The sequence below is a fragment of the Mobula birostris genome, chromosome 7 (assembly GCF_030028105.1).
Source record: "Mobula birostris isolate sMobBir1 chromosome 7, sMobBir1.hap1, whole genome shotgun sequence".
Taxonomy (NCBI): domain Eukaryota; kingdom Metazoa; phylum Chordata; class Chondrichthyes; order Myliobatiformes; family Myliobatidae; genus Mobula; species Mobula birostris.
Window position 1 is genome coordinate 10,287,333 of NC_092376.1, and position 23,754 is coordinate 10,311,086.

Below are 23,754 nucleotides of genomic sequence, written 5' to 3' on the forward strand. Positions count from 1 at the left end.
TTTTGCTAGAAAATAATAATCCCCACATATCGTGGGATACCATTAAGACACAGGTGCAGAATTAGGTCACTCGGGCCATTGCGTCTGCTCCACTATCCCTCTCGACCCCATTCTCCTACATTCTCCCCATAACCTTTCACCCCCTTACTAATCAAGAACCTATTAATCTCCACTTTAAATATACCTAATAACCTGGCCTCCATAGGCATCTGTGGCAATGAATTCCACAGATTTACCATCCTCAGGCTAAAGAAATTCCTGTTCTAAAAGGACGTATTTATACTCTGAGGCTGTGCCCCTGGTCCTAAGCTCTCCCAACGTAGAAAACATTCTCTCCATGCCTGCTATATCTAGGCCTTTCAATATTTGATAGGTTTCAATGAGATCTCCCTTCATTCTTCTAAACTAGTCATCATGACAAAGTATGTCACAATCTTCTCAAAGCCTCCAAACCTCCTAGAAGGCAGACAGAGCAGAAGGCACTGCTGTTAAAAGAGAGGACAAGAAGATACTGGGATCTGTTAAGAGTTCAATCTTCAAAACTGGATTGATGTTCATGTGAAGGAGGTTACAGAGATAAGGGAGATTTAGAAGGAACGTGGGCAAGAGCGGTAATAAAGCTAGATCACAGAGACCTTCAGTGGTGCCTAACACCAGCTTTCCAATCAAAGGCAATAAACAGCAATTATTCATCTCATGTCAACTCAAATCTTGCTCTCACCTTTTGTTCTATCCATTGACCTCTGAAGATAGGCTGAGTGAGCTGGGGCTTTTCCCTTCCGACCGAAGCAGGATGAGGGGAAGCAGGTATATTAGGTGAATTTAAGAAACTCTTACTCAGGGACTTGGATGAAAGAAAAATGTTATGTGAGAAGGAAGGGTTAGTTTGACCTTAAAGTAGTTGAAAAGGTCTGCATAATGTCGTGGTCTGAAGGGTCTGTCCTATGCTGTAATATTCTACGTTCTCTCCAGACCCCTTCCCTGCTACAGAGACCAACATGTTTTTAATCCCCCCTCTCAGTGCTGACTATTTCTCCTTCCGCAGAGGCTGCCTGATTTTGCTGAGATCTTCCAGAGTTTGTCCGTTTTTTGTTTCAGATTCCTAGAGTCTACAGCTTCTGTTTGATCTTTGAATCTTGCTTTACAAGTCAAAGAGAAAAAGAACGTATATAACAATACAAAGGAGATCAAGAGGAAGACAAGGACAAGCAAATTTTCTGTTACCTGTGAAGCTCATGTATTTTTGACTGTTCGTCGTTTCTTTTGAATCATAGAATTTTAAAACATCCAGCACTGCCTGTGGATTCTTCTTCTGCTCCAGCTTTGTGATATTCGACGTCTGTAGTAATCGAGCCCATTGCTCAGGCATGCCCTGGGATTTGGAAGTGAGGGAGAGAAGAGAGAGAAAAAAGGTGATTCAAAAACATGCTAAACCGAGATAAAAGGTCAGCTGTGATCTTATCAGAATGGAGCAGCAGGCACAAAGGTCAAATGTCTTCTAAGGCAGCAACTACTATTAAGAGCACTCACCATCCGGGATAGACTTCTTCTCATTTCTACCATCAGGTACAAGAGCCTGAAGATACACACTCAATGTTTTAACAATGGCGTCTTCCCCTGCCATGAGGTTTCTGAACAGTCCACGAAAACAAACACTACCTCACTATTCTGCTCTCTTTTTGCACTTATTTATCCTTTGATATTTCTTATTGTAACTTGTAGCGTTTTTTCTTCCACTGTACTGCTGCCACAAAACATACGTCACAACACATGTCCATAAGACAGAGGAGGAAAATTAGGCTATTCGGCCCATGGGGTGTGCCCCGCCACTTCATCATGGCTGATAATTTCTCTCCCAACCCCATTCGGCTATAAGGCAGTGACAACAAACTTGATTCTGGCTAATATGGAGCAACTTGCAGCAGCCAATCATTTATTTTTAACCTTGATTAAATAGCTGAATTCAGCTCTGCCATTACCTCTGCATTCAAGGCAAGTCAGTGGTTATGAAGAGGAAGAAACCAGCATGATTTTACCTTCGTAAGTTGAGGAAGAGAGCTACGTTGTGGTCATGGAGATATACTAGGGGTTCTTCCTCGCACCCACGCCCATAAATGAAAGGTAGATAAAATTCAGGAAGATAGACTTGGGTAAAGGGGTAGAGGTTTAGAGGGAACATGAGAGGGGTTTTCTTCTTTACTCAGAGAGCGGCAAGTACCTGCAACGCACTGCCAGGGAGAGTAGTGGAATCGAGGCCACTGCCAGCATTTAAAAATGTCTAGATGAGCTCTTTAATTGTCTGGCCATAGAAAACTATGAACCAAATGCTGGGAGATGAGAATAATACGGATGAGCACTTACATGATGAGTTGGGCTAAAAGGCCTTTATCCAAGCTCTAGAGTTCTATAATATGTCTTTGGAGAGCGATGGCTTTTCTCTTTAGACAAAGAAGAATGAGAGGCGACTTGATAGAGGTGTAGGGATGATAAGAGGCACAGATCGAGTGGACTCAGTTTTTCCCTGACCAGCAATAGCAAATACAAGGGGTATAATTTTAAGGTGATTGAAGGAAAGTATTGGGGGAGGGGGGAGGAGATGTCAGAGGTATACAGAGTAGTGGGTGCACGGAAAGTGCTGCCAGGGGTGTTGGTAGAGGCAGGTGCATTAGGGGCATTTTAAAAAAACTCAGATCACCACATGGATGATAGTACAATAGAGGAAAGGGTTAGATTGATCTTAGAGTAGGTTGGCTTAACATTGTGGGCTGAAGGGCCTGTACCGTGCTGCTATGTTCTCCGCTTTAAAACTCTAATATGTTCCATGTTATATAACTTCTAAAATCTATTGGCAGCAGAGCGGTTAGCACGATGTTATTGTAGCTCAGGCCGTCAAGATTTCAAAGTTCAATTCTGTCATCCTCTGCAAGGATGTTATCCTCTCTCTGTATGTCCTCCCTGTGAAAAGCTTGGGTTTGCCCCGGGTGCTCTGGTTTCCTCCCACAGTCTAAAGACACACCAGGTAGGCTATTTGGTCATTGTAAATTGACCTGTGATTCATTAGATTAGGGTTAAATCAAGGTTGCTGGGGGTTATTGGGGCAGCATGGTTTGAAGGGCTATATCACCATATAAAATAAAAAAGAAAATAATCACCAGTTTCAACCTGTGTTATCTCATTTGTATTTTGTTTTTAAAAAATTAATGGCGCACATTTGACAAACTTGAAGCTTTCAAGGAGGATATTTTCATGCAAGAGAGTCTCTGAAATTCTCTGTTCATGGAAATGGAATTCATTGTCACAGACGGCTGTGGGGGCCAAGTCACTGGGTATATTTAAAGTGGAGGTTGATAGTAAGTATGTCAAGGTTACAGGGAGAAGGCAGGAAAATGGAGTTAAGTGGGATAATAAATCAGCCGCGATGAAATGGAGCAGCAGACTCAATGGCCCGAATGGCCTAATCTTGCTCCTATGTCTTATGGTCTAACTCCTGCTCCTATTTTCTTTTGTTCTTGTGAACAGAGAGGTTGTAATCACTAGAGCTTTGAACAGCAGCCAATCCAGACATCGGAAGTCTGGAAAAGAGAGGACTTCAATCAGCTCCACTGCCACAGGATAAAAGGCGGGTCGTGGCAGTGTAATAGAACTTTGACTAGTAGCCGAATGGCGTTTGATATTGATTAGTAAGAGTAAATTAAAAGGCGGCAGGGGCAAACACAGTGGCCATTGTCGCCGTAGCCGTCGTCGGAGTGGATATAGTCACAGGGGTGATCTTAAGGCTTTAAGGCTTCAGTGAAGAGAGGCTTCACTCAGAGAAAGCAAAGGAAAGAAAAGCTTAATTTTTCCTTCCCTTCTTTACATCTGCTCAGCTGGGACAGTAGAGATGCCAGGCAGGATAGTTCGATGCTCCTCTTGCGGGATGTGGGAAGGCAGGGAGACCTCCAGTATCCCTGACCACTACAACTGCGAGGAGTGCAGCTGCAGCTTCTAACAAACCATGCTAAGGAATTGGGGCTGGAAATGGATGAACTCTGGATCATTCGGGAGACTGAGGGGGTGATAGATAGGACATATAGAGAGGTAGTTAAACCCAAAGTGCAGAACACAGGAAACTGGGTGACAGTCAGGGATTAAGGAGCCACTGCAGAATACCCCTGTGGCCAACCCCATCAACAACAGGGAGGAGGTGACCTAACAGAGGAAAGTCACAGTGATCAGGTCTCTGGCACCGAGTATGCCTCTGTGACTCAGACAGTAAGGGGGAAGAAGAGGCGCTCTGTGGTGATAGGGGATTCATAGTTAAGGGAATGGACAGGAGGTTCTGAGGGCGAGAATGAGATTCCCGGATGGCATGTTGCCTCCTAGGTGCCAGGGTCTGGAATATCTTAGATTGAATCCTCAGCATCTCAAGTGGGAGGGTGAATAGCCAGGAGATCATGGTACCAATGACATGGGTAGGACAGGTGACAAGGTTCTGCACAATGAGCTCAGGGAGTTAGATGCAAGTTAAAGGGAAAGTTGTGATCTCAGGATTACTACCCCTGCCGTGTGCTAGTGAGGCTAGGGTTAGGAAGATTACATAGTCTAATACCTGGCTAAGGAGTTGGCACAGGAAGGGCATAAGATTTTTGGATCAATGGTCTCTCATCCAGGGAAGGTGGGACCTGTACAGAAGCGACAAAGTGCACCTGAACTGAGAGGGACTAATATCCTAGCGGGTAGGTTTGTTAATGCTACATGATAAGGTGTAAAACTAGAGTTGCGTGGAATGCGAGTGCTAGAACAGTTAATGGAGAGGTTGTGGAGGCTGATGTTGGTAAGACCTTAGACAAAGCTAGGAATCAAAAGGTAGAGCCTGGTGTAACAAAATCAATAAAAGTGAAAACAGGACTGGAAGTGTTGTATCTGAATGTGCGCAGAATATGGAATAAGGTAGATAAACTAGTAGCACAGTTGCAGATTGGCAGGTGTGATGTTTAGGCATCATGGAATCATGGCTGAAAGATTATGGTTGGGAGCTTAATGCCAAGGACATGCATTGCATCAAAAGGATGGGCAGTGTTGGTCTGTTGGCTTAAAAAGAAATCAAATCATTAGAAAGAGGTGACATAGCATCAGATGTTGTTGAGTCATTGTGGATAGATCTAAGGAACTGCAAAGACCCTGATGGGAGTTTTATATAGACCCCTAAACAGTAGTAAGGATATTGCCTACAAATTATAACCGAAGATAGAAAATCCATGCCAAAAGGGCAATGTTACAATCATCAAAGAAGACTTCAATATGCAGGTAGATTGGGAAAATCAGGTTGGTTCTGGATTACAGGAGTGGGAGTTTCTAGAGTGCCTATGAGTTCGATTTTTAGAGTAGCTCCTGGTTAAGTCCACTAGAGGATCAGCTATTCTGAACTGGATGTTGTGCAATGAACCTGAATTTATTAGGGAGCTTGAGGTAAAAGACCCTTTAGGGGTTTGTGATCATAATATGATCAAATTCACCCTGAAATTTGAGAAGGAGAAGCTAAAGTCAGCCAACATAAAAGTCAAAGAGAGGGTATATAATCGAGCAAAGTTTAGTGGGAAGTTAGAGGATTAGGAAGCTTTTAAAAACCAATAGAAGGCAACTAAATAAGTCATTAAGGTAAAGTGAAATATGAAAGTAGGCTAGCCAATAATATTAAAGAAGATACCAAAATCTTCTACAGATACAATGTGTAAAAGAGAGGCAAGAGGTAGTAATGGGGAAAATGAAATAGCGGACGAACTGAGTAAGTATTTTGCATCAGTCTTCACTGTGGAAGACACTAGCAGTATCATGGAAGCTCCAGGTTCTAGGGCATGAAGTGCATGAAGTTATCATAACTAGAGAGAAGGTTCTTGGGAAACTGAAAGGTCTGAAGGTAGGCAAGTCACCTGGACCAGACGGTGCACACCCCAGAGTCCTGAAAGAGGTGGCTAAAGAGATTGTGGAGGCATTAGTAATGATCTTTCAAGAATCATTAGACCAATCCTTTTCACATTATATGTCAGTGATGTACATGATGGAATCAATAGATTTGTTGCAAAGTTTGCAGATGATATGAAAACAGGAGGAGGAGCAGGTAGTTTTGAGGAAGCAGAGAGGCTACAGAAGGACTTGGACATTGGGAGAAACGAGCAAAGAAATGACAGATGCAATACAATGTCAGGAAGGGTATGATCATGCACTTAGAAAAAAAATGAAAGGGTTTTCTAAACTGAGAGAAAATACAAAAAAAAAGAGGTGGAAAGGGACTTAGGAGTCTTTAGGCAGGATTCCCTAAAGGTTAATTTGCAGATCGAGTTTGTGGTAAGGAAGGCAAATGCAATGTTAGTACTTATTTCTGTGTACATACATCTGCTGATGCTTCTGGACACACCTTCAGTGATGTTCCTGGAATCATCGGGTGTTTCGGGTCTTTCAACATCATCCACCCTCCTCCAGGTGACCCAGCCGGGGCTGATCAGACCCCAGCTTGTGTCCAGATGGCTACTTATGACTCCACAGCTACCCTCTTTTGAGCCACAGCCATCTTGAGGCCCTCTCTGCCGCATCGGTGGTACTGCGGATGGCTCTCCTCTTCCTCTCTCCCTCGGTGCCCAAATTGCTGAAGGCTCTAACTAAGGAACGGGCTGTGAATCTCCTACAACCAACCTCCACTAGGAGACACCTCGCTCTCCATCCAGCCTGCTCTGAACCGTTCAGCTGCGATGCTGACAATGATTGTTGTCATGGCTTGTAGCTTCCTATCAACCGCTCTCTTCGCTGTTGCCTCCAGAATTTGGTTGACATCTTCATCAAACTGCTTCCACAGTGAAGTCATGTTAGCTGCAGGCCATTTGATCCGCCTCCTGTTAGACTTGATGTTTGGAGGGATTAGTTTGCAACACTTGGTGGTTCTGGGCACTATGGGGTGACTCCAGGCCTGGCACCTCCTTCGTCTCACCAGGTTGGACACCTGTGCGTTGTGCTGCTCCTGCTCCCGCCCCCGCCAAACACTTCATCCTCGCTTGGTGGATCTTCAAGCCACGATCGTTCTTGCAGATTTTGCCACATGCATACTGCTTCCTCATAGTCGTTTGTTCATTGCCCGAGTCTGATGCTGTTGTGTCCGTCCAAGAGGACGAAAATATTAAAGGATTTAATGTTGAAACTTTATAAAGCACTAGTGAGGCCTCACTTGGAGTATTGTGAGCAGGTTTGCACCTTTATCTTAGAAAGGATGTGCTGAAACTGGAGAGGGTTCAAAGGAGGTTCACAAAAATGATTCCAGGATTGAATGGCTTGTCATATGAAGAGCGTCTGATGGCTCTGGGTCTGTATTCACAAAAATCCAGAAGGATGAGGGGTGACCTCATTGAAACCTATCAAATATGAAAGGCTACAATAATGTGGATATTTCCTGCGATGGGAGAGTCTAGGACCAGAGGAGACACAGCCTCAGAACAGAGGGGCGTCCCTTTAGAATGGAGATGAGGAGAAATTTCTTTAGCTAGAGAATGGTGAATCTGTTGAATTCTTTGTCATAGGCTGCTGTGGAGGCCAGGTCTTTATGTATATCTAAGGCAGAAGTTGATAGTTTCTTGATTGGTCAGGGAATGAAGGGATACAGGGGGATTGGAGCCAAGAGTAAAATTGGATCGGCCATGATGAAGTGGCAGAGCAGACTCAATGGGCCAAATAGCCTAACTCTACAAGTATCAAGAACATGAGATGAAGAGTTCTTAAAAGTGAGTCCATAGGTTGTGAGAACATTTCAAGGATGGGGCAATTGTGGTTGAGTGGAATAGGGGTCCATAACCTTGCTTAATGGCATAAAAAAAGGTTAGGAGCCACTGCCTGAAGATTAAACTGATGATTTGGTATGTCACCATAGATTCTTAACAAATTCTACAGATGTACCACAGAGAGCATTCTGACCAGCTGCATCACTGCCTGGAATGGAGGCTACAATGTGCAGGATTGAAAGATGCTCAGAGGGTTTTAGACTCAGCCAGCCCCATCACAGGCACAACCGTCCCCACTATCAAGGAAATCTTCAACACACAGTGTCTTCAGAAGGTAACATCCATCAGTCAGGACGCTCACCATCCATGACATTCCATCTTCTTCTCATCATGGAGGAGGTACAGACACCTGAAGACACACACGCAACATTTTAGGGATAGCCTCTTTCCCCAAGCCATTAGATTTCTGAACCATCCATCAAACCAGAATCACTACCTTGTTATTCCACTTTTGGACTATTTTATTTATTTTTTGTGACTTTTTTTGTCTTGCACTGTACTACTGCCACAAATTTCATGAACCCGATTCTGATTTTGAGATGTGCCTGGCATTCAGGTTTTGCTAAATTTATTTCTTTACTTTGGAAAAGAGAAAGCTGAAGGGTGACCTGACACAGGTCTTAAAAATTATTAACTGAGAATTGTAAAATACAAATAAAACATCCTCATTCTGCATTTTGTACTTGTGGGGAGTCTGAAGCAAGTGGGCTCATAGATAGTGGTCATTCATGTATCTAATAGGGGATCGGGGGGGGGGGGGCGGGGGGAACATCCCTATCAGAAGAGTTGGAATTTACCGTCACAAGTAGTTGTCTGAACAACCAAAGGCATTTAAAGGGGAGGCTACACAGATAATGGTTTGGAGATTGCTAATGGGTTAAACTGAGTGAAAGGAGAAATTGTGCAGAGGATGCAGAGAGATATAGATAGGATAAGTGAGTGAGCAAGGGTCTGGTGAATGGAAAAGTTGTCATCCACTTTGCAAGGAAACAAATTGAAGAGATTATTCAAGTGGTGCAAGATTGTAGCATATTGCTTTGCAAGGGGACTTCAAAGTGCTTGAGCACAAATCGCTAAGTCATTTTGTAGGTGCAACAGGCTATCAAGGTGCTAAACGGAACATTGGCCTTCATTGCTAGCAGGGAGGTTATGCTAAAAGTGTACAGGGCACTGTTGAAGCTGGTCCTGGAGTACTGCATGCAGTTTTGAGAAAAGATTTATTTATTATTGAGGTACAGTGCAGAATAGGCCCTCCTGGCCCTTCGAGCCACACTGCTCAGCAACTCCCCTACTTAACCCTAGCTTAATCATGGGACAATTTTCAATGACTAATTAACCTACCAACTGGTAGGTCTTTGGACTGTGGGAGGAAATCGTAACACCTGGAGGAAACCTTCGCCGTCACAGGGAGAACGTACAAGCTCCTTACAGAGAGCAGCAGGAATTGAACCTGGGTTGCTGACCACTAACCACTACACCACCGTGCCACTGGCTTTGTAGGCAGTCCAGAGGAGGTTCACTGGCTTAATTCCACCTACGAGGGGGACTCACCCATGAAGAGATAGTAAGTTGTCTGTGACAATACTTGCTGCTTTTCAGAAGAATGGGGGGGGGGGGTCTAATAGAAAAAGCACATAAAATTATAAAAGCAATACATAAGATAGAGCCAGGAAAGTTGTTTCCACTGTTAACTAGGAAACATAATAGATTTAGGATGGGGATGAGAAACTGCTTTTCCCAGAGTAACGTATCTATGGAATTCTCCGTCCAGAGAAGCAGTAGACGCTGATTCATTGAATATATTTAAGACACAGTTAAACTTATTCCATAGCAGGGGAATTATGGGGAAAAGGCAGATAGGTGGAGACGAGTCCAGGTCCAGATCAGATATGATCGTACTGAATGGCTAACTCTTACTCCAACTTCTTAGGTTTTTCTAAAGGAGAAAAACAGATGGATATGCTGACATGGTGAAATCAATTAAGATTGGAAGGCTCTTGTGCAGTATGAACACCTACAGTGGCATGCAAAAGTTTGGGCACCCCGGTCAAAATTTCTGTTACTGTGAATAGCTAAGCGAGTAAAAGATGACTTGATTTCCAAAAGGCATAAAGTTAAAGATGACATATTTCTTCAATATTTTTAAGATTACTTTTTTATTTCCAACTTTCACAGTTTCAAAATAACAAAAAAGGAAAAGGGCACCCTGCATAGTCAGTACTTAGTAACACCCCCTTTGGCAAGTATCACAGCTTGTAAATGCTTTCTGTAGCCAGCTAAGAGTCTTTCAATTCTTGTTTGGGGGATCTTCGCCCATTCTTCCTTGCAAAGGCTTCTAGTTCTGTGAGATTCTTGGGCCATCTTGCATGCACTGCTCTTTTGAGGTCTATCCACAGATTTTCGATGATGTTTAGGTCAGGGGACTGTGAGGGCCATGGCAAAACCTTCAGCTTGCGCCTCTTGAGGTAGTCCATCGTGGATTTTGAGGTGTGTTTAGGATCATTATCCTGTAGTAGAAGCCGTCCTCTTTTCATCTTCAGCTTGCTTTTTTTTTAAAATAGACTGTGTGATGTTTGCTTCCAGAATTTGCTGGTATATAATTGAATTCATTCTTCCCTCTACCAGTGAAATGTTCCCCGTGCCACTGGCTGCAACACAAGCCCAAAGCATGATTGATCCACCCCTGTGCTTAACAGTTGGAGAGGAGTTCTTTTCATGAAACTCTGCACCCTTTTTTCTCCAAACATACCTTTCACTCATTGCGGCCAAATAGTTCTATTTTAACTTCATCAGTCCACAGGACTTGTTTCCAAAATGCATCAGGCTTGTTTAGATGTTCCTTTGCAAACTTCTGACGCTGAATTTTATGGTGAGGGTGCAGGAAAGATTTTCTTCTGATGACTCTTCCATGAAGGTCATATTTGTGTGCTGCACAGTAGAACAGTGCACCACCACTCTACTCCAGAGTCTGCTAAATCTTCCTGAAGGTCTTTTGCAGTCAAACGGGGGTTTTAATTTGCCTTTTCAGCAATCCTACGAGTAGTTCTTTCAAAGTTTTCTTGGTCTTCCAGACCTCAACTTGACCTCCACCGTTCCTGTTAACTGCCATTTCTTAACTACATTACAAACTGAGGAAACAGCTACTGAAAACGCTTTGCTATCTTCTTATAGCCTTCTCCTGCTTTGTGGGCATCATTTATTTTAATTTTCAGAGTGCTAGGCAGCTGCTTATAGGAGCCCATGGCTGCTGATTATTGGGACAAGGTTTGAGGAGTCAGGGTATTTATAAAGCTTTGAAATTTGCATCACCTGGCCTTTTCTAACAATGACTGTGAACAAGCCGTAGCCCTAACAAGCTAATTAAGGTCTGAGACCTTGGTAAAAATTATCTGAGAGCTCAAAACTCTTGGGGTGCCCAAACTTTTGCATGGTGCTCCTTTCCTTTCTTTTCCCCACTCTAAAATTGTACAAAACAAAATAATACACTAACACGAGGAAATCTGCAGTTGCTGGAAATTCAAGCAACACACATAAAAAATGCTGGTGAACGCAGCAGGCCAGGCAGCACCTATAGGAAGGGGTACAGTCGATGTTTTTGGCGAAGGGTCTCGGCCCGAAACATCAACTGTACCTCTTCCAATAATACAATAATCTTGCTTAAAATGTTGAAAAAGAATGTTTCATCTTTAACTTTATGACTTTTAGAGATCAGTTCATCTTCTACTCCCTTAACTATTCACAGTAACAGAAATTTTGACCAGGGTGCCCAAACTTTTGCATGCCTCTGTACATGTACCTTTTCAATGTTATATAGGTATGCCACCTACAAATAAAGTTTCCTCCTTAAGAAGTTAAGTCCAAATTTTTTAATTTATTTACTCATTTGCAGGACCTAGGTGTTACTGGCTCAATTGACATTTATTACCTGTCACTCAGTGCCTTAATTGACCATTTCAGAGGCCGATCAAACCATCTTGCTAGCGTCTTGGGTCTAGTACTGGCTATGTTAGATGAGGGTAGTGGATTTTCTTTCATGAAGGGCATAAATGAGGCAGCACAGTAGCATAGAAGTTTAGCGTAATGCTTCACGACGATAATGATGGTGGTTATAAAGAGATTGTATGTTCTCCTGTTGGCTATCTGGATTTCCTGCTGGTGCTCATTTCCCCCCACCCCCCACAACATTCCAAAGACATAGGGGTTAAGGTTAGTAAGTCGTGGGCATACTACGTTGGCACTGGAAGTATGGCAACACTTGCAGGCTGCCCCCGCACATCCTCAAACTGTGTTTGGTTGTTGACAAGAACAGTGTGTTTCAATGTACATGTGACAAATAAATTTACAGCTAATCATCCTTAAGTGAGCAAGCGGGTTTTTAATTATATGAGATACAGCTACTAGATGCTTATTCCAAAGTAACACACAAGATGCTGGAGGAACTCAGCAGCTCTGAGACCTGTCAGCAGGTGTACTCCTCCTCACAGATGCTGCCTGATGAGTGAATGTGTGTGTGTCTTTCTCTGGATTTCCAGCATCTGCAAAATCTCATGCACGTTTATGTTTCATTCCAGAGTTTTTTTTTCGCCCCATTATTTGTACTCAAATTCTTTAACTGCCAGGGTCGGATATGAACTAGTCTCAAAATCGGTTTCCTTGGCCTTTGGATACTAGATAAGCAACTTTTCCACAAACCTAATGTCTCCATCTGCAGTATAACACAAGATAACGCACCCATCTAGAACACAAGTTCTGCCCCCATCATCCTTCCATGATAAAGTGTAAGGGTCACTTACAGTGAACTCCCCTGTGACAGCATCAAATCCAACATGTATTGTATGCTCGAAATCAGAAGGTAGCGAGATCTCTGGTCGTTCTCTTTCTTTTTTTCTGTTGGCTGCAAATAAAGAAATGATCCGTTAAGTGCACAAAATATAACAGGAAACAAAACAATAAAATAATAACATTATCTGGGTCAGAAAAACTTCAAATCAAGAGGACATGGCCTGAGAGGGCATGGGAGAGAGATTTTTAAAAAAAATAAAACACAGGAGACCAGACACTGTATGATCTTTGATCAACTAGACGTCAAAATAACTGAAGTTACAGCCATGACTCACTGCTAGAAGTCTTTTGAAGTACATTCATTATCCCTACCTGTATGAAGTCTTCAGTATTTTTCCCTGACAATACATTCCCTCTACTATTAACCTGCTGCTAACAAAATTGCCATCTTAAAAACCCAGGTTCACAAGATCTCTCACATGTAGCTGGATTTAATAAGAAGTCAGAGTGTTGATCTCCCAGATGTAGTTAGTATGGAGAGCAATGGAAGCAGGTGAATCCCAGAATGCCGAGTGGCAGTGAAAATCCTCTGTAGACACACCAGAGAATGTACAGAGGCCTTACACTACTTCAAAATGATGGGTAGACCAACCCTTTGAGCATTCTCCAATAGGAGAACATATTCCGGACTCCAGTAAATGAGACTGAGGGAGAAATACAAAAGAGAAAACTTTAAAATGAAAACAAGGAGGAAAAAGGAGTTAAATAAATTACACCCAGGCTGCAGCCTGCCAATCATACTGACTAAACATGATTGTGTTTTCGTTTCTGGACAATCCGTCAGGTGGAGACGGGTGACTGAACATCTCACTCCTGGGATCTGTGTTTTGGTTCCACATATTCCTGCTTACTGTATTCCAGGTTTGTGTTACAAAGACGGTGATATCCAAGTATCAGAATCTAGCAGAAGATGAACCCTGTGATAAGAAGCCAGAAAAGATTCCAGTTCGAACAACTAATTTAGCTCAATTCAAAAAGTTATTGTGGATTCAATCATCACTTCCCTTTCTGATTCAGATTAAGAACTGAAAATGTAACAACAGATTGTTTAATTCTCTAAATATTGATCTTTCAATACTAGAGGGGATAATCTTACTACCTCCACCCAAATCAAGCAATTTACTTTCAAAACTAGTCAATTTTCAAACTCTTGATAGGTGTCCTCATTATCTTTGCAGAGATTCTGTTAATCAAAATCTACACAGTTTGGATCAGTTTAAAAGGAACAGATGGAAGGGGAGAGAGAAGGAAGAGGAAAGGGAGCACAGGGAGGAGGAGGAGGAGGAGGAGGAGGAAAGGGGAAGGGGTGAAAGAGGAAGACCAGGTTTTTGGGGGAGAAAGCGTGAAGAGATAATGAAGGCATAAAGTGAAAGAGCAGGTTTGAAACACGAATAAAGTATAAGAAAAATTGTTCGAGTGGAAGGCATGCAAGTGTTAATGTCAGCAAGTCAAACAGTACCAAGAGAAAGCACAAAGGATAGAGAACTGTTCAGTAGTGAACAGAGTGTGAAAAACCAGATGAGAACGAAGACGACTGAACTAAATTCCATTTCTACATACCTCTGATTGTCCATAGATCGTGACATTAAGCCAAACAACAGCTATTCTACATACGTTCAAGATCCCATTAGTAGCAATGAACAGTTAACCTGTTTGATGGCTTTGATGAGAAACAGGTATGAACTTGGAGAAAGGGAGAACTTCAAGCTAATCTTTAAGAGATGATTTAAGATCTTCAATAGCCAATTGATCTGGAGGACCAGGCTGACATGAAGTCTTTCATCTGAAGGTCAGCAACTCTGACAGCAGATACCCTTCCAATACAAGGAGTATCAGTCAGAACTACTAGCTCTAGATTGGCAAAGTACTTTTCTCCCTCCAATTTCAATAAGAAGGCTGTGTGACGCTGAGAGTGGGTGATATTTACGTAGGAGCAAGCAATGTGGGTGTACTTTAAAGCTGATTAACATTGCTTCATGATGTACAGCATTACCCTCTCATATATGGTTTCCATAGAAACTAAAACATACAAAAAATATTCATAATCAAAATGTTCTCTTTTGCTACTCTGAAGTCTTAACTTTAGCACATTTTAATAGGGGAATAAAGGTTTGACGTTTCAGTCCCAAACCCTTCATCGGGCCCATCTTTGGCCCAAAGTGTTGACTGTTTATTCCTTTTATAGAAGCTGCCTGATCTGTTGAGTTTCTCCAGCCATTTGTGTTACTTTAGAATTATGATCAATAGTTTTTCTTCCAATGTACTGTACACTGAAACATACAGTGAAATGCATCATTTGTGTTAACAACGAGGTGTGCTGGGGCAGTCTTGCAAGAGTTGCCACACATTCTGGCTCCAGCCTAGCATGCCCAACAGAACAATGCTGAACACAACAAGCAATAAAACAATAACGGCAAAAACAAACCCATCACCGAACACTAGGTCTCAAACTCTGGACTCGCCAATGACGGGATCCCAAACACGAGGCCTCGAAATCCAGTCTCAACGATTCACAAAACCAGGGGTCACCTGAAACAGTTTCTCCTGCCCACACAGAACTCCTTTTAAATAGGTACTTAGCAATGTCACTTCTTGGGGTGAACTTGCTAGGATGTCTTGAATCTTGACTCATTACCATGAAGTACATTTTCAACTCCATAAGCTTCTCCAGTTCTGCAAAGTTTTTGCACTCCTGCAGCGCTAGTCCCTTGTGTATCCTGAATTTTCATTGCTCCTGTAGTGCCTGATGCATTTTCTAAGTTACTTAGAACATTGAACACTACAATAAAGGACCAGGCCCTTTATTGATGGCAAATTAGACTGTACTTATCTAACTGCACCATAATCCCTATCCCGCCATTCCCTGCGTGCTCACGTGCTTATCTAAACACTGTTTCCTATGCAACGCTGTTAAAGCTTCCCCCCCCCATCATCGTGCCAGGTGGTGCATTCCAGTCACCTACCACATCCCTCACAGATCTCCTTTAAACTTTCCCCGTCTCACCTTAAAGCTGTTTGGGGTGGTACAGTAGTGTGGTAGTTGGCATAAATAGGCATCCGTTAGTCTTGTGAGACCATGGATTTGTGCCTTGGAAGGTTTCCAGGGCGCAGGCCTGGGCAAGGTTGTATGGAAGACCGGTAGTTGCCCATGCTGCAAGTCTTCCCTCTCCACACCACCGATGTTGTCCAAGGGAAGGGCACTAGGACCCATACAGCTTGGCACCGGTGTCGTCGCAGAGCAATGTGTGGTTAAGTGCCTTGTTCAAGGACACAACACACTGCCTCAGCTGAGGCTCGAACTAGTGACCTTCAGATCACTAGACCGACGCCTTATCCACCTGGCCACGCGCATGATGTTTTAAAGCTCTCGCGACCCTGATGCAATTCTGTCACTGTCTCTTAGGAGTTTATATGTCTGCCAGTGACTATGTGCATTTCCTCCCACAGTCCAAAGACATACCAGTTAATAGATGAGCGGCTTGCCCCTGCTACCGTGCTGAATCTAAATGCAAATCCATGTCTTTGACACAGTCAGAATAACACAGCACTGAAACTGGCCCTTTGGCCCAATCTGTCCATGCCAACCAAGATGCTCACCTAAGATTCAACATTTGAGATTACTGGTCACGTATATATTGAAATACATCTAAAATGTTTTTTTTGCATTAATAACCAACACACCCAAGGATGTAGTGGGGTCAGCTCGCCAAGTGTCACCAAACATTCAGGCACCAATATAGCACGTCCACAATGTTCAGCAGAACAACAAAGGACACAAGCAAGAAAAAAACAACAGCAAATCAAGCCCTGCTCCTCCCTCCCACCTATACACAGAGACCCCGAACCCCAAGACAAGTCTGGATACTTTGACTCAGAGCTAGAAGAGAATCCTATTAGCCTGCATTTGTCCCGTTCCTCTCTCCATGTACTGGTTCGAATGTTTTTAAATGTCATTATTGCACTTGCCTCAATTACTCTCTAACAGCTTATTCCATATATGCTCCACCCTCTGATGAAATTGCCCCTCAGATCCCTTTCAAGTCTTTCCCCTCTCACCTTAAATCTAAGCCCTCCAGTTTTTGCAACACACATGGTGAACGCAGCAGGCCAGACAGCAACTCTAGGAAGAGGTACAGTCAACGTTTCGGGCCGAGAACCTTCGTCAGGACTAACTGAAAGAAAAGCTAGTAAGAGATTTGAAAGTGGGAGGGGGAGGGGGAGATCTGAAATGAGAGGAGAAGACAGGAGGGGGAGGGATGGAGCCAAGAGCTGGACAGTTGATTGGCAAAAGGGATATGAGAGGATCATGGGACAGGAGGCCTAGGGAGAAGGAAAAGGGGGAGGAAGCAGGATCTCCCAGTGGCCACACATTTGAATTCCACGTCCCATTCCCATTCTGGTATGTCTATCCACGGCCTCCTCTACTGTAAAGATGAAGCCACACTCAGGTTGGAGGAACAACACGTTATATTCCATCTGGGTAGCCTCCAACCTGATAGCATGAACACTGACTTCTCAAACTTCCGCTAATGCCCCACCTCCCCCCGTACCCCATCCGTTATTTATTTTTATACACACACACACACACACACACACACACACACACACATTCTCTCTCTCTCCTTTTTCTCTCTCTGTCCCTTTGACTATACCCCTTGCCCATCCTCTGGGCTTTTCCCCCCCTCTCCCTTTTCCTTCTCCCTGGGCTTCCTGTCCCATGATCCTCTCATATCCCTTTTGCCAATCAACTGTCCAGCTCTTGGCTCCATCCCTCCCCCTCCTGTCTTCTCCTATCATTTCAGATGCCCCCCTCCCCCTCTCAAATCTCTTACTAGCTCTTCTTTCAGTTAGTCCTGACGAAGGGTCTCGGTCCGAAACGTCGACTGTACCTCTTCCTAGAGATGCTGCCTGGCCTTCTGTGTTCACCAGCAACTTTGATGTGTGTTGCTTGAAATTCCAGCATCTGCAGATTTCCTCGCGTTTGCCCTCCAGTTTTTGGTTCCTTTTCTGTGGGAAAGGCTGTATGTTGATTAGAATTTCTATCCTGGGAAAACGATTCTGACTGTCTTACCCCATCTCTGCTTCTCATAACTTTATAATCTTCCATCAGGTATTCCCTCGGCCTGACGCTCCAGAGAAAACCTGGTCCTGCTTACTGTTCAAGCAGAGCAATTTATTACAACGCTGCAGTGAGGTAGTACATGGCAAAGCAATAACAAAATAAAATGTTACAAATGAAAGCTCAGTTCAGGTAGACAATAAGGTGCAAGGCCATTACAAGTTAGATGGTGAGGTCAAAAGCCCATCTTATCAGACTTGGGAACTGTCTTACAACAGCGGCACGGAAGCCAGATAAAGATAAGCTTCATTTGTGATATGAAAAACACACAGTGAAATCCACTGTTAGGCCGTAAGATATTGGAGCAGAATTAGGTTATTTGGCTCAGCAATTCTGCTCCACTATTTCATCATGGCTGTTAATTTTTTCCTCTCAGCCCCAATCTCCTGCCTTCTCCTTGTGTCGTATCAAATCAGCGAGGATTGTGTGCGGGGCAGGCTGCAATACGTGCCAACGTAGCATGCACACAACTCGCTAACCCACACATCTTTGGAATGTGGGAGGAAACCGAACCCCCCAGAGCAAATCCAGTTGAACATGGGGAGAATGTAAAAACTCCTCACAGACAGCAGCAGGAATCAATCCCCGAACTTACAGCTGGTGCTACACTACTGTGCCGCCCAAGACAAACCCACCGACTTCTTCCTCGAATCTCTCCTCTTCCAAACTGCTGATATCTTTCAGCTTTTTCCAATCTGCCTCGATGAGTGAGGCTGCGCTCAATCCTCCACATTCCCCCTTGGCTGCACTGCTACGACCCTGCTTTATTCAGGTGACTGGAGACTGAAGTCAGTGAGTCCAGATGCTGAGGTCCAAAAGTCGAAGCCCCTGGGTCGGCACGTCTGGCAACTGGAGACCAGACGGCCGGAGGTCTGGGCCAGGGACTTGATGTCTGTGCGTCTGAGAATCTGGGGCCAAGGACCCCAGAGGCAGCCTGTCCTGGGGCTGCAGGCCTGTCTGTGTGCCAATACGTGAGTGGGTGGGTGAGTGGGATGGTGAGAAAGGGACTTGATTTGCTGTTACAGCTTGTGTTGTTCCGCTGAACATTGTGGGCATATTATGTTGGCGCCAGAAAATGCGACGACACTTGCAGGCTGCCTCCAGAACATTCTTAGGTTGTGTTGGCTGTTAATGCAAACAACGTATTTCACTGTGATGTACATGTGATAAATAAATGTATCCAAATCTGAGTCATGCAGGGCAGGGCAGGGCAGGCCAAGAGTAATGACAGAGCCACAATCTCCACAGGTCAGGATCAAACCACGGTCTCTGGAGCTCCAAGGAGCAACTCTTACAGCCGCTGTTCCGCTGTAAGTTGTCCAGAATGGCAACTTTGTTATATTTGGTAAAATCAGGTATTCTGATTGTAACATTTCCAGAAAAGGCTGCATTCTGTAATGGCTTTAAGATTATTGTCTGGCTTCACTCACTCTATTCTGAAATCTTATTATTTTCCCTGATGCACTGACGTAATGGATTGATCTGTATGAATGGCAAGCAAAACAAAGTTTTTCCACTGTGTCCCAGTACATGTGACAATAATACACCAGTTATGAGGCTGGCTTCAGGAATAAAGATTCTGAATCTTAATTATTATTATTCAGCCATAATAATAAGCATTAGCATTATGCTTAACAATAAGCATTAGATTTAATTACCAATTTACTGTGCATTTAATATAATATTCATAATTAATGATGATATTATTTTAAATAATATAGTGTTAATTAATTGTTGCATAAGATTTAATTATTATTAATAAATTCATTTGTTTTCCTTCTGGTAATTGTTGTTGGCTGCCTCATGCATACACTCTGTTGGGTGATTTTAACCAAGGCAACGACATCAGGCATCCCACAAACAAATAAAATTTGTCAACATTTTGTAGATTATAAAATAGATCTGCAGGATCCTTAAAGCAAGCTCATGAAGGTTTGTGATTTACTGGCAATACTCCTACAGGTGAAATAGAAACAGAGGTTTTCTTCAGTAACAAGCAACTTAAGTATCTTTGATAATTATTTAAATTATTAGGTTTAGATTACAAAAACAACTAAAATATTAGATTATTTAAAAATAGAGATAAAAAAAAATCCGTTTCAACCACACAAAATGCTGGAGGAACTCAGCAGATCAGGCAGCACCTATGGAGAGGAGTAAGCAGTCGACATTTTAGGCCGAGACCTTTCATCAGGGTTGCCAACTTTCTCACTCCCAAATAAGGGACAAAAGTAACAGTCAAATACGGGACCGTGTTTACCCCGAGAAAGACTACCATGACCATGAAGCCTTGCGCGGGCATCTGTGTGCGCATGCGTGACGTACGTATATGTAACGTGCCGATTTTTCCCCCCCACAAATCGGTTTTGGCTTAATCTTCCCGACTACACTGTACATACATTATTTCCACTTTATATAGGCTGTGTATTTATCATATCATTCCTGCTTTTACTATACGTTAGTGTTATTTTAGGTTTTGTGTGTTATTTCGCGTGATTTGGTAGGTTATTTTTTGGATCTGGGAACGCTCAAAAATTTTTCCTATATAAATTAATGGTAATTGCTTCTTCGATTTACGCCATTTTGGCACGAAAGTTTTCATAGGAACGCTCTACCTTAGCGGGGGGAAATATGGAACAAGGGCAGTCCCGTCTGGGACAAACCAATTTAGCCCAATATATGGGATGTCCCAGCAAATACGGGACAGTTGGCAACCCTAACTGGAGAGGAAGCGGGAAGAAGCCAGAATAAGCAGTTGGGAAGAGGGGAAGGAGTATATGCTGGCAGGTGAAGCCAGCTGAGGGGGAAGGTTGGTGGTTGCAGGCCAGGGGATGATGGGAGGTGATAGGAAGAGGGGGGGGTAAAGGGCTGAAGAAGCAATCTGAGAGGAGAGGAGAGTGGACCAATGGAGATAATGAAGGAGGAGAGGCTCCAGAGGGAGGTGATGGGCCGGTGAGTAGAAGAGAAGTGTAACAACAGCCTAATGTCTTATTCTACATGCACTCTTCTTCGCAATCCTGTATAATTTATCCATCATTTATTTTCTGTGTGTTGTCTGGACATACAGAACATGCTTCTGATGCCGCCAGGTTTATTAAATTGTCCCTGCACTCATACTTGTGCACATAACACTATGCTCAGCATTTTAACCTTTCAATCAAGATTACCGATGCCATTTAAAGATATCATAGAACACTACAGCACAGAAACTGACCCTTCAGCCCATCCTGTCGATGCTGAACCATTGTCCTGTCCTATACCTTAGCCCCCCAAACCCCTCCTATCCAAACTGTCTCTTAAATGTTGAAATCAAACCCCTGTTCACCACTTCTGCTGGCAACTCATTCCACACTCTCACCACCCTCCGAGTGAAGACATTCCCCCCTCATGTTCCCTTTAAACAGTTCACCATTCACCCTTAATCCATGACCTCTAGTTGTAGTATCACCCAATCTCAGCAGAAAAACAGATGAGGGCATGAAGCACGGCAGGTGACAGAAGTGTGTGTAGGGTAACACTCGGATCTAGTGATGATGATGCCGTTGGTTTCTAGATAATCATGGAGAAGGATTAGGTTTGGTCCCTGGGTTAAAGCTCTAAATTGCAGAAAGGCCAGTTTTGATACTATCAGACAGGATTCGGACAGGCTGATTTTGGAAAAGGTGTGGTTGCTAAGTGGGAGTTCTTCAAAAGTGACATTTTGAAAGAACAGAGGTTGTATTTTGTGTTTCAGCTGCAGCTGATATAAAGCTTTGGGACTGGATATTAAGTGCACTGACCACCCACGACCCCACCAGCTCAAGATGCTTGTGCTGTGTCTGGGAAAGAGAAGGCCAACTGAGGTGGCACATTGTCAGAGCAAGGCAAGTTCAATTAGACACCGCAGATGCTGGAAACCGGAGCGACAAATAGTTTGCTGGACACACTCGGTGTGGTGAGCAGTGCCTGTGGGGAGGACAGGGATTGCTGCAGTTTTGGGTCCTGACGCAGGGGTTTCAGCCTGAAAGGTAGATTCCTTTCAGCACACAATTGCCGCTCCACCCACTCAGTTCCTGCAGTAGGTTGCTTGTGCGTCATTTAGAACAGTATCACAGTTTGTAGGTCAGGAGAAAATTCTCTTCAGCAACAGCCTTGTGTGGTGCCTCGAAGCACTTAATTATTTTTCCATAATTCAATTAAGGTGTGACAAATAAAGCTGATCTTTTATCTTTAGCTGATGAAGGGTCTTGGCCCAAAACTTTGACTGTTTATTCCCTCTATAGGTGCTACCAGACCTACAGAGTTCCTCCAGCATTGTGTGTGTCGCTTAACACTTCCAGCACCCGCAGAATCTCTTGTGCTTAAAGCAGAAGCTGGCAATGCTGGAAGGCCAAAGCCTATCCTGCCCTTACCTAATATCATTTACTCACTGGGACACAACACAGTGTAGGCCCTTCTGGCCCTTCGAGCCACGTTGCTCAGCAACACCCAGTCTAACCCCAAGCCTAATCATGGGACAATTTACAGTGACAAATTAACCTTTTTCCCAGCTACATCTTTGGACTGTGGGAGGAAACCCATGCATTCACAGGGAGAACGTACAAACTCCTTACAGACAGCAGCAGAATGCTCGTGCCGACAAAGTCATCAACTAGTGTTTTAGCTAAAGTAGACCCAATAACCATAAAGTAAATCCAATGACTTCCTGCTATTATTTTGTTGCTTGTTATGTTCTGTGTTCTGCCCAGCATTCTGAGCATGCTATGTTGGCACCGGTATTTATGGAACATGTAAGTGTAGGAGAAAGGGTTAAATTGATCTTAGACTAGGTTACAAGGTCAGCACAATATCATGGGATGAAAGGTCTGTACTGTGCTGTAATGACTATGACACTTTCAGACTGCCCCCAGCACACCCTTGGCTGCACTGACAAACACAAACAGCACATTTCATGTCTGTCTTGATGTACACCTGATAAGTAAATTTCAATCTTAAATCTCAAAAATCTTTAAACAGCCTTTCAATTTATGTCTCAACTGGTCCATTTGAAATTGTGTTCAGTTTTTTTAAAAATGGACTGGAACACTATGACTCCCACTAGATGGCGACTGTGCACAGAGTTGCATGAATTGACACTACTCCAATTAGACAAGCCACTCTGCACCATGCGCCCTGGGAATGAATCATGTGTATGCAATAGAAAAATACAGAACTGCTTTCTTCACGACATTTCAGCCTTAAATGTGACGGGGGGGGGGGGCGAGGGGTATGCACACTGACATACTGCTCACACAGTGAATAACACTCAATTAACTTTTAATCGCTCCTCCCTCCCTTCTCTCCTATCAGATTCATTCCTCTTCAGCCCTTTACCTCTTCCACTTATCGCCTCTAAACTCGTCACTTGATCTCCACTCCCCACCCACCTAATTCCACCCATCATCTTCTAGCTCTCCCTCATCTTTTTCTGGCTTCTTCCCACTTCCTTTCCAGTCCTGATGAAGGGTCTCGGCCAGAAACCCTTCCTCTCCATAGATGCTGCCTGACCCGCTGGACTTCCTCCAGCATATTGTGTGTGTTGCTCCCAACTTTCAGCGTCAGCAGAATCTCTTGTATTTAACTTTTAATTGCTCGGACTTTTGTGTAGTCTTGAAAGGACCCAGCTAGAGGCAGCTGTCCGTACTCTATAGAGAGAAAGAACAGCAGAACAGCATCTTTCATTCCAGGATCATTCCCGTGAACCTTCTCTGGGCCCTCTCCAATCCCAGCACATTCTTCCTTTCTTTCTAACAACAGAATAAAGCAGGTGTCTACACTTGGATTGCTTTTGCTTCACTGTTAACCTAGAAGGGAATGGCAAAGCATACCTTAAATTCAAGAAAAATATTTACATTTTAAAATTTAGAAATACAATTCGGGAGTTGGCGCTTCCAGTCTTTTGAGCCGCAACACATCTCAACCAGCAACAAAACCCTAACCTAATCAAGGGACAATTTACAATGACCAATCAAC

General features: G+C 43.5%; 1 protein-coding gene across 3 annotated transcripts in view; it reads right to left on the reverse strand.

The window, feature by feature from the left end:
• The window catches only part of pak1 (p21 protein (Cdc42/Rac)-activated kinase 1), a 326,605-nt gene that overhangs the window by 52,528 nt on the left and 250,323 nt on the right, over nt 1-23,754 (reverse strand). For all 3 annotated transcript variants that reach the window (XM_072262611.1, XM_072262613.1, XM_072262610.1), the window contains 2 exons: nt 12,596-12,696; nt 1,225-1,372 (listed from right to left, as the gene is read on the reverse strand). In XM_072262611.1, coding sequence (XP_072118712.1) covers nt 1,225-1,372; nt 12,596-12,696 — 249 coding nt within the window. The remainder of the gene's footprint in view (nt 1-1,224; nt 1,373-12,595; nt 12,697-23,754) is intronic.